At 39.9% G+C, this 12,602-nt stretch overlaps 1 protein-coding gene across 1 annotated transcript in view; it reads right to left on the minus strand.

The window, feature by feature from the left end:
• The window catches only part of DOCK5 (dedicator of cytokinesis 5), a gene marked incomplete in the record, with an annotated part of 3,482,443 nt that overhangs the window by 298,351 nt on the left and 3,171,490 nt on the right, over nt 1-12,602 (minus strand). Inside the window, 1 exon segment of the mRNA XM_044083155.1 lies at nt 8,383-8,466. Coding sequence (XP_043939090.1) covers nt 8,383-8,466 — 84 coding nt within the window.

Consider the following 12,602-nt stretch of genomic DNA (forward strand, 5'->3'; position numbering starts at 1 on the left):
TTAAAACTATGTATCAGGAAGCTGAATCTGAACCTGGTATTTAAAGGTGTTGAGAATGTTATACACCCTTTTAAAATATCTAGCACATATAATCCCCCTATCGCCCTAATATTAGACACCTTTGAACATGTATGTGAACTAGATATTAGGGTGCACAGGACGATGACAGATAAAAAACGGCTTAACAATATGTGTATTAATGAAATAAATGAATTGGAATATCTGACTTCTAATGAACATTTAAGGGTCATGAAACCAGATAAAGGAGGCGGGTGTGGTCCTTATGTGGAAACATAATTACAGAGAAAAACTGTTTGAAATTCTGGAGACAGATGCATATGCCTACAGCTCTGAGTGAGCAAAATGTTGCATATAGAAAAATCAAAGGGCATAGACAAGATTTATTTATAGATGGCCTGATTACTGTCAAAGAACATAAATTTTTGTCTGTAGACTATCCTATTGCCCCAACTATTTATGGGATTCCTAAAATACATAAAGACACGCACCAACCCCCTTTTCGACCTATTGTAAATGCTAGAGGCTCCATTACACAGCCACTAGCAAAATATCTTGATGTTGAAATGAAGAAATTATTAAAGACAGAAACATAATCGTGTAGAGAATCATGGGATTTTTTAAAGTAAGATCAACATAGTAGTTTTTGATAGGTCCTTTATTTTTATAACTATTGATGTAAAGGACTCTACACTGTGAATCTCAATGATATCGGTACTAAATGGTTATGTGAATATCTACATAGTAAAAATCTACCTCAGGATAAAAGTAATACACTGGAGCAGTTACTGGATACAGTTTTGAGAAATAATTTTATTTTGTTTGAACAACTTTATATCCAAAAAAAAGGGGTAGAAATGGTGTCTCCTTGTGGCGGCATGTACACAAATATCGTCATAATAGAATGGGAGAAAAGATTTTTAATGACATCTCATTACTTTCCATTCTGTTACTAATATACCCGCTTCCTGGATGATACTTTTACTCTGTGGAGTGGCCCTGAATAAAGTACAGAACCGTTCCTTCAATATATTAACAACACAACCCCTTTTCTAAAATTTACACACACTATAAATGAGGTGGAAATTGCTTATTTGGATGTTTTGCTAAAGAAAGACACTGAGAATAATAAATTTGTGCCCGTCATCTTTCAAAAAGCAACTTACTCTAATAATGTTTTGCATTTCACGAGCTGCCGTTTCCACAAAAAAAGAGGTGCTCTAAAAGGGCACTTTGTTAGAGCAGCCCGAATGGTCACTCAGTATGACAGATTTAATTGTGAATGCCATAATCTTCAAGACATGTTTTTCAGAAGGGGTTATTCCCAATTCCCTGGTTGAAAATATCATGAATGAGGTTATCAAGAAAGGGAAAATGGCCATTTCATTCCTTTATTGAAATCTAATGACAATATGTCTGTTAATGGTATTACTGACTTAGCAGATGAACAGGTACACATTGCCAATACTTCTGTAGATAACCATCAAGTAGTAAGTGTTAATACTAATAAGAATAATTATAAATCTTGTTTTATCACAACTTTTTCTATTGATGCATATTATATAAAAGCAATTTTAGAAAAGAATTGGCCACTTTTGATAGGTGACATTAATATAAGCGGAATAACTGGAGAAAAGCCAGTCTGTGATTTTAGAAAAGGCAACATCAAATCTTTATTAGAACACCAGGGTAAAATAAATACGGGTGGTTACATGTGTGGATCATGTAAATTCTGTCCCTATATATTGGAAGTCAATGAAATAAGTATTAAGGGGATGAGAATAAAAATTAGAGACAGGTATTGTTGGTTTACTGAGAAAGTCGTACATTGTGCTATATGTGAATTCCGGGTCTATATTAGAAAATCGAATATTTAATAGTTCGAATCACTAAAGGTCGACCTTTAGTGATCGAACTGTTAAAACATTGAATGTTCAAAAAAAAAATAAAACCAACGTCATGGGCAGTCATCACTAAATGCAATCTGTGGTACTGACTAGCACTTTCATGGTACTACATTGAGATGAAACGGCTAGGCTTAAAATGACCTCCAGGTCGATAACCTAGTAACCTGCTAAGACCCTATAATGCTATGATAAGTACAAACACCAATGTTACTCAGTAAAATGAAAAATGTTCTTTGCAATAATGACAATTAACGCATTCAAAGTCTTTACATCAATAAGGTAATACATAATTATGAAAAACAAACTCCAAGTTTGTTTTTTTCTAGATATTCACCATCATTCATATTTTGGAAACCATACTACCAAGACACACAACAACACCGGCACTCTGTTGAGCCAGGCAAAAGCATATGATGCCAAGCAATTCTTTAATAGGCATTTATTTTCTGAATGTAAATAATACTCACTATCTATCAAGTTGCATACCATACATTGCAAGTGTCAGTTACAGTTTTCTTTAGCACGTTTCATGTGACTTAGGTTTGACAGTATTAGTAAAAATATTTGAATATTTTCATATTGCTAAACCAATAACTATCTCCATAATAGTGCATTACATGTTGACAGCAGCAGTGTATTTTTCTGTCAGCCACGAAATTTCACCCTATGTCCCTTGATGAGGTGTGTAGCTGAATCACTTAAGGAAATATTACTGTAAATATTTTAGTATTTGCATTAAGTGACAAACTGAGTAATACCGCCATTGCAAGATATCCTAGACAAACAATCTTAGTGTCATTTTGTTCCTTGCACATCTACCCTTTCACATGTTACATATTACTAACTGGTGAGTAACCTGATTAAGGTAATCAGTTCCAAACAATGTCATGGCACTATAAAGAGGTATGGGTTGATTGACACACAATAGACTGATGTGTGCTATAACTGACTTGACTACAAACACTGAAGTAGTGCTTTCACTTTGGTCATGTATGTGGAACATGGGGCTAAGGCTCGCACAAAAAGAAAAAGTGTTTGATGTTTAATTACTGAGGGTGTTGTAGCACTAGGTAAAATGGATACAAGATAGATAAATATGTCTTTGTTTTGTATTTTGTTTGACTGGGCTTGGTAGTTCAGAGGTTATCTTGCAGTGGGAAATGTATGCATTTTGTACAGATAAGTACCGTGCAGCACTGTTAAGTTTGATTTCAATGAATCATACCTCTTAACTGTACAGAGGTTTGCAGAATGTCCAGATTTTTGCCTCATATTTTTGGTCTGTTTCTCATAAAATTGTGGGTTTCTAGCAAATCACTGGCAAATATTTGAGGATTCAAGTCAAAATAAAATGACAGGCATTTGAATTTCAGGCTTTAACCCCTTCAGAAAAGTCATGCTAATTAAAATCCTGTTATTCTATCAACTTTCTAACTTTGTAAGAGCAATATATAAAAATTGTCCTTATTTTCAGGCCTTTGTCTCCCCATTATCTATGGCTTCGTCCAGATTTCTTGCTCTAAGAGGTTGAGCGGTAGGCAATGAATGCAAGTACTGACTTGTGATGTCAATGTTTTATTGCTGATAATGTGACTAATGACAGCATGAGTTGTAATTTGTTAATATACTCCTATACTACACACACAAACATTCTAAAACTGCTGCTGATAAATGTGTCTTGTCAAACTCTAAGCCCTACTTTGATGTATCTTTCTGTAATGCAGTTAAAGCATGAGGTGGTTATCATTACAGAATCAATATATTAATGTGATATTCTATATTAAGATGTAATGCAAAAAGGACATCTATTGCACTTCCTTTTTTTTGCCTGGTATACTTTGTAAAAAACTATGAACAAGATTATACATTTCTGGCATGATGCATTTTTCTACTAATCATGAGAAAATATGCTTAATACTGTGCTTCAAAAGTGGTTTATGCTGCTGTCTTGCACGTATGAGTTTTTATTTTGACATCTGTTTGCAGTCCATACCCTTCACATTCAAAACAAGCTGAAACCACAATTACTTTATAATAATAAAACAGAACTCTTTAATTAATATAAGGTGTTTAATCCCAAAAATATAATTAATATAACGAAAGACATTTTAACTTTCAGCTTTTTATACAAAATGATACGGACTGGACACTGTAAATTGGCCCTAGGTGTGAGTGTGTGCGCGAGTGTGTTGTAAGGATGAACTACCATGGCAGGGTTAGCCACCCGGTGGTGTAAACTTTGGCTCTAGAGGATTGTCACTGCTGACGTGATGCCCTGACCCCATGTGCAAAAATGGCAAAAAGGGGTTGAGGATGAATGGATGGGTAACTTCTGAAAGTGACAAGTAGATGCAGCACCTCCACATTGTAATAATCTAAAAATAAGAATTTCTCTATACCGTATATATATATATATATATATATATATATATATATATATATATATGGTCTATGTTAAATGTTCAAACATCCAAAATGTCGAACATTACATGGTTGAGACCAAATGTTCGATATTTGGATGTTAGAACATAAAAAAAAAAAAAAAAAAAAAGAAAACACAGAAAAAAACACTAACAGTGTAGGCAGGGGGGCAAGCCCCCATGCACCCCCCACACCACCCAACTTAAATATACCAACTCCGAGACTGCATTTCAGTGCAGAAAAGGGAAATTCTCTCCATCTGCACTGTACGGTGCCGTTGAAAGTCTATCTTCGAGCACTCAAAATTTCGAACGTTTGGTCTCGACCATGTAACGTTCGAAATTTTGAGCGAAGATTTGACAGGTACCCTATATATACGTGTACACTCATTACTATAGCACTCAATCTTCCTCATTACCTAGAGGAAAACAATTTTTGTACTTACTTTTCTCACTTGCTTAGAGAAAAACAGCTCTTGTACTCACTTTCCTCACTTATCTAGAGGAAAATAGTTTTTTATTCAGGCATGTCCAAGGGTCAGCTCCCAGTGTTCTCTCCTGTCTATCTGATGAATCTGGGTATCTTGAGGCAATGTAGAAATTGCCTAATGTACACAGACAACCCTCTCCTCCTACCACCCAACACTACAACCTGTGAGAGATGCACTTATCTAGACAAACTGGAGGTAAAGCTCTCTCCAACCAAGACTGAACTTCACAGTCATGAGGAGAAGGTAAACATTTGCACCACACCACAACTCATCACATAGTCTCACTAAATCTACACCACCAAAATCCACACATAGTAACACAAAACCTTTCGTGGAGGCTCTCAATAATCTGTCTAAGCAACAGAGACCTCCAAAGCAGAAACGCAAGCAACCTCCATGCCCCAACACAACCCAAATGACACATAGCCCACAGACTCAGTGTGCCACTCAACAACATCCAATAAGGCAAAACAACATACCCAACACACTAGTCATAGGTGACTCTATAGTCAGGCACACCGATGTCCCACTCACCAGGCTAAACAAGGAGAAGGTTACTGTCAGCTGCCTGTCGGGTGCCAGGATCCGTCACATAACCCACACACTCAGGTCACTCCATAAAAAGTACAAATATGACCCTGTCATTGTCCATGTTGGTGTGAATGACCTGAGACGTACCTCCCTGGACTACAGGAAAAGAGACATGGAAGAGCTCTCCGATCTTGCAGCCCAGGCAGGTATGACCCTAGCCCTGAGTAGCATTCTGCCATCGCTCAGAATTATACCGCAGTACAAGGACAAAATGACTGACTTCAACAATTGGCTAAACGTCTGGTGTCATTCTAAGGGGATCCAGTATCTGTCTGCTTGGGATGACATGGTCGATAGACCACGAAGCTTTGCCACAGATGGCCTGCACCTGTCGCCCCTGGGATTCTGGATACTGGATAAGGCTTTTGCTACCCCTATAGTGCCTTTTTTAAGCAAGGTTCAAATAACAAATTCACCACCATAACAGGAACACGCAAGCAAAAACTGAGGGTAATGCTACTCGATGCTAGAAGTCTAAATCTCAAAATGCACTCACTCGAGGCACTCCTTAAAATGGAGAACATCGATATCTGTGCAGTGACTGAGACCCGGTTCAAGGTTCCAGAGAGCACCCCTGCACTACCAGGCTATAACTCATACCACACTTTTTGGCCATGTAACCTGGACCGAAACACCAAAGGTGGAGGTATGTCCATATTCATTAAGGATATCCACACCTCCAGGCTAGTTGCATAGCATAATGCATCCAAAGTTATCCAAGTGCAACTAACTCTGGGAAAACTGCAATCCCAACTGTAGCTTGCTACAGATCTCCCACCATGCCCCAGGATTCCCACTCCTCTTTTTGATGTACTGGAAAATATTAGGGTTCAACCACTCTAATAATGGGTGACTTCAACTACCCCACCATTAACTGGGAAAACTACTCGTATACCACTAATTCCAAGGACAACCACAAAGCATTCTATAGCTATGTCAAAAATCTTGATGGCAACACCCAGATCTGCTATGAGTTACAGCACAAAGGCATGAAAATTACAGAACCAACTGATATTGCCAACATCCTGGCAGATAGGTTCAGTGCTAATTTTATCCCCCCCCTTCTCACCCCCTAAAGGGCCCACATCTATACAGGAAGAATGCAGAGTCCCTGTAATCACAACTATGCAGGTAAAAGCTGCACTATAAAGCCAAAAACACAGCATCCATGGGACTGGACAACATCCCAGGCTGCGTTTTACATGAATTTCAGAACGAACTGGCTCCCCACTTAAGCACCATGTTCAATAATAGCCTCGCATCAGGCTTGGTGCCCACTGAATGGCGCACAGCAACAGTTATTCCACTCCACAAAGGGAGAGCCACCACTGATCCCGGGAACTATCGACCTATTAGCCTGACGAGCCTGGTCTACAAGGCCATGGAAGCATCATCGTGGAACTCAAAGACATTGGAAAACTCCAAACTCTGGATCCAACCCAGTTCGGGTTTGTGAAAGGCAGATCATGCCTCCTGAACCTGTTCGACTTCTTTGAGGCAGTCACCAAAGCCGTAGATGAGGGTAAGGTGGTTCACACAGCCTATGTTGACCTCGCCAAGGCTTTCGACACCATTCCCCCATTCTGGAATTATAGCTAAACTCACTAAACTAGGTATAAATCCCTACATCACAAGATGGGTTGCCACCTGGCTCACTGTCAGAACCCACACTGTAAAGGTTGCAGACTCCAAATCTGACCTCAAAGCAGTGACAAGTGGAGTACCACAGGGTTCCGTCCTGGGACCTCTCCTGTTTTGTATCAACTTCTCTGAAGTACAGGCTAACACAGCAGGCCTCTGGCTAATGAAGTTCGCAGATGACGGCAAACTAGGAGCCATAGTCAAGTCCCCAAATGATGCAGAAATCCTAAAGAAGGGCCTCGCTGAGACAGATGCCTGGTGTCAGACCCATGGCCTCAAGCTCAATGCCAAAAAGTGCAGCGTCATCCCCTTTGGTAAAAACTCTGTACCCATGAACTACCACATAGGCAGCAATCTACTTAACACCAACTGCGTGATAAGAGACCTTGGGACCCAGGTGGACAGTAGTCTCTCCTTTGATAGTCACATCACCTCAGTAGTCAGGAAGTCCTTCTAAGTGGCACACCTCATCATAAAAGGGTTCTCATCCAGGAAAAAAAGAGGTCATTGTTCCCCTCTACTCGACACTCATTAGACCCATTATAGAGTACAACGCCCCTTTTGGAATGTACCTCACAAGACATCTGCAGCAGCTGGAAAGGCCACAGAAGTACCTCACAAAGACGATTACTGGCCTCAAACAAATGCCCTACACTGACCGCCTCAAAAAACTCCAGCTTTACTCTGTAGCATATCACCTACTCCGAGGAGATCTCTGCCTAACATATAAAGCGATGTCAAACTCAGAGCTGTTGGACATGCTACACCTAAAGAAGTCCCAATACCTCCGAGGTACATGCTCTAGGGACTTAAACCTTGTCACCACAATAAACAAGACATGCTGGAAGGATAGATTCCTATCCCAGAGACTTCCCATACTCTGGAAACAGGCTACCCATCTATGTCAAGCAAAGTTCTTCATTGGCACTCTTCAAGAAAAATCTTGAGTGGATGACAAATAGGAAATGCACCCTGGGGATCACTTCTGTGTCTCTGCTCGACAGTGGCACAGGAAAATAACTTTCTTGGGTGGCGTAAGCCAGGGAACCTTGTTGGCTAGGCTTACGTAGGCCCTTGGGCCGATAGCGTAGTACCTACCTATGAACACACACACACACACACACACACATATATATATATATATATATATATATATACATATACATACATGTACACTGGCTAACCATTTCAAACAAAGGGACAGTCAACACACAGAATACTGCAGATAAATCACTTTTTGTGGAAAGGCTTCTCTATAAACTCATACTTTACTTGACGTTGTGTGTGTCAGGCACAGAGCAAAAGCTGCATTACCTGGATGGCAATAAGTTGTTTTAGGAGCTCAATCTTTTCCAGATCTTCAGCATGTTCCTGCATATACTTCTCTGTGAAAAAAGCCTGGAAGAATACAAAATCATATTAAAACAAGCGTGATGACAATAATCACCTTCCAAAAAGTTAATATACATTACAGTAAAATAATTAGAACATCTGTTGACAGATGCAGATCTTTAGGTTAATCAATGTATAGCCTTGATTAAAACAGTCTACAAAGACAGTTTCATTGACAAACAGCCTGAACTTTCACACTGTATGTATAATTACTAATACTCTAGAGAGACTATTTTAGGTGTCCAAAACAATTTCGCAGGAAAACAAACCTAAATACAACTCTGGAAATTTATTTTGCAGTTTTACCTAGATGCTAGCACCAAAGCTGAGTACATCTTATTCAACTCTTTGCATCAATCACATACAGCCATATGTTTTTTGTGCAAACCTGTTTTGGTCTTCTGCATTTCAAAAGTTTTACCATATATAGACTGTCAACATTGCCATTTAAATAACTATGTCATATTAACACAAATTATCCGTTTGGCCCAAGCAACTGTAGGAGTATGCTGAAAAAAATATGAAAAAAAAGACAAGGATGACCCAAAGTGTTTCACAAAGAAGAGGGAAGGAAAACTGCAAAATTATTTATACCATCAAAAAAAGGAGAAACTGACAGATCCTGACAAAAAAAAAAACGCAGCATACATGAATGCACTTGTAAATGTATCAGAAATGCAAAAGCATGTAAGAGATAAAAAGTACAAGAAATTCCAGTAAAAGGGACAAGGAATAAAATTAAGGAATAACTAGATGGCTAGGAAATATACTTATGGAAGGCTTTCATTATAAAAATCCATTCCCAAATGTTATCAGCTGCTGACTAAAACCTGCAACATCTAGGTGCCTTAATTTTGCTCTGAGTAAAAATTATGTACAAGCAAACTTGAAACAAAACCAGCCTAGCTAACAAGGAAAACTATACTCATTAAAAAAATTAAATTCTTAAGTCATCCTAAGAAGTACTAATCACTAATCAGTTAAAAAAAATCTCTAGCCTCTCAAACCCTGTAAACTGTACAGAGACTGATGCAGCTAGCTCTTAATCACTTTTCAGAGCATAAAGGCTGATCTTTCTCCTGCAGCAAATGAACTTGTATGAACCTTCCTGCATTTAGTACCAGAAAAGGAGAGAAAGGTGGATTAACTATACACCTCAATGGATAACCCCAGGGTAATCAATGTTGTTATGCAAAGTTGCAAAAAGAAAAAAAAAATGAAGTAACGTGCTTCACGGTCCAAATTTCTTAGTTCAACAAACAGTGACAAGGCTTAAAAGAGACAATGACAAAGGCTAAAAAATCAGGGACACTTTCAAATTATCACTTTTTCTTACTTGATACCTAGAGAAATTTACCATGCATGTCCTAAAGAAAAAGATGTCGGCTAATCGTAATATTATGAATGATTTAAGATAATAATTGTTGATGTTTTGCAACTAATTCATAAATTTTACAACGAGAAGAAAAACAAACTTAATAAAATGTTCGGAATGCTGATGGAGATCAAGAGCAGCAAAAGGAATGGCCTGTAGAGATAACCAAAAAAGCATAGCATCTGAGAGCATTCGACATTAATGAATTATTGAAAGTTTTCAGATATACAGTCTTCATTCCCAAATCTACAAATGTTACTGCAATTATAAAGGAAAATATCAACTGCAGCTGAGCCATGCAAAGGGTTAAATCACTATTCATAGGTAGGTACTAGGCTATCAGCCCAAGGGCCTAAGTAAGCCTAGCCAACAAGGTTCCCTGGCTTACGCCACCCAAGAAAGTTAATTTCCTGTGCCCCTGTCGAGCAGAGCCACAAAAGTGATCCCCAGGGTGTATTTCCTATTTCCCATCCACTCATCAAGATTTTTCTTGAAGACTGCTAATGAGGAACTTTGTTTGACATAGATGGGTAGCTTGTTCCAGAGTATAGGAAGTCTCTGGGACAGGAATCTGTACCTCCAGCATGTTCTGTTTCTTGTGGTAACAAGATTTAGGTCCCTAGAGCATGTAGCTCGGACGGATTGGGATTTCTTTAGGTGTAGCATGTCCAACAGCTCTGGGTTTAACATAGCTTTATATGTTAGGCAGAGATCTCCTCGGAGTAGGCAATATGCTACAGAGTAAAGCTTGAGTTTTTTGAGACGGTCAGTGTAGGGCATCTGTTTGAGGCCAGTAATCCTCTTTGTAAGGTACTTCTGTGGCCTTTCCAGCTGCTGCAGATGTCTTGTGAGGTACATTCCAAAAGGGGCGCTGTACTCTATTAATGGGTCTAATGAGTGCTGAGTAGAGGGGAACAATGACCTCTTTTTTCCTGGATGAGAACTCTTTTGTGATGAGGTGTCCCACATAGGATTTCCTGACTACTGTGGCGATGTGATTATCAAAGGAGAGATTACTGTATACCTGGGTACCAAAGTCTCATCACACATTTGGAGTTATGTAGACTGACGTTTATGTGGTAGTTCATGGGTACAGAGTTTTTACCAAAGGGGATGACACTGCATTTTTGGCATTGAGCTTGAGGCCATTCCTCTGACACCAGGCATCTGTCTCAGTGAGGCTCTTCTGTAGGATGTCCACATCATTTCGGCACTCTACCATGGCTCCTAGTTTGCAGTCATCTGCGAACTTCATTAGCCAGAGGCCTTCTGTGTTAGCCAGTACTTCAGAGAAGTAGATACCAAACAGGAGAGGTCCCAGGACTGAACACTATGGTACTACACTTGTCACTGCTTTGAAGTCAGATTTGAAGTCTGCAACTTTTACAGTGTGGGTACTGTCAGTGAGCTAGCTGGCAACCCATCTTGTGACGTAGGGATTTATACCTAGTTTAGTTAGTTTAGCTATAATTCCAGAATGGGGGATGGTGGCAAAAGCCTTGGCAAGGTCATGATAGGCTGTGTGGACCACCTTACCCTCGTCTACGGCTTTGGCGACTGCCTCGAAGAAGTCGATCGGGTTCAGAAGGCATGATCTGCCTTTCACAAACCCGAACTGGGTGGGGTCCAGAGTTTGGAGGTTACCAATGTCTTTATTTATGTGTTCCATGACGATACATTCCATGGCCTTGCAGACCAGGCTCGTCAAGCTAATAGGGCAATAGTTCCCGCAATCAGTGGTGGCTCCCCCTTTGTGGAGTGGGATAACTGTTGCTGTGCACCATTCAGTGGGCACAAAGCCTGATGTGAGACTATGACTGAACATGGTGCTTGGGTGGAGAGCCAGTTCATGTAAAACTCAGCCTGGGATGTTGTCCGGTCCCATGGATGCTGTGTTTTTGGTTTTAGAGAGTGCAGCTTTTACCTGCATAGATGTGATCATAGGGACTCTGCATTCTTCCTGTATAGATTAGGGCCCTTTAGGGGGTGAGAGGAGGGTAAAGTTACTACTGAATCTATCTGCCAGGGTGCTGGCAATATCAGTTGTTTCTGTAATTTTTGTGCCGTAGTGCTGTAACTCAGAGCATATCTGGGTGTTGCCATTGAGATTCTTGACATAGGTACAGAATGCTTTGTGGTTGCCCTTAGAGTCAGTGGGTGATTTTGTTTTCGTAGCTAGCTTTGGAGGATCTTATAAGGGATCTCAGCTTCTTACTGAGGCTGACAAGGGAGCTCCTCCACTCATGGGATTTTACTCTCTTTTGCAACAGTTTCTTCCTCCTGTTGTAGAGTTTGTTTATGGCAGGGGTCCAACAGATTAGCTTCCTTTTTCTGGAGGATAGCGTCTTGGTTCTGTTTGGGATAGCACAATCCATGCACTTGTGTAAGTGCTTATAGAGTGCATTTGTGTAGGATTCAGCAGTTGTAACTGTATTGTTCATCTGCATGGGTGTCATGAAGTTCGCCACTTCTATCTTAAGAAGCATGAAGTTGGCTTTGGAGAAATTTTTTACCGTGGTTTCCTTAATCATGGGTGGGGGCAGGATGTGGATATCTAGGGTGATTAGCTTATGGTCGGCTCTGACCAACGAGGAGTTGACTTCAGGTGTGGAACACCAGTCACTCATGTTGGTAATGACTAGGTCTAGGATATTGTTGCCCCTGGTGGGGGTGTGGATAAGTTGATCCAGGGCATTGGAATTTATGAATTCCAGAAAGCGTTGAGCAAAGGAGTTGGTACATGAGTAGTTTTCCCAGTTAATGGTGG

The sequence above is a fragment of the Protopterus annectens genome, chromosome 9.part0 (assembly GCF_019279795.1).
Source record: "Protopterus annectens isolate FY-2018-M chromosome 9.part0, PAN1.0, whole genome shotgun sequence".
NCBI lineage: Eukaryota > Metazoa > Chordata > Ceratodontiformes > Protopteridae > Protopterus > Protopterus annectens.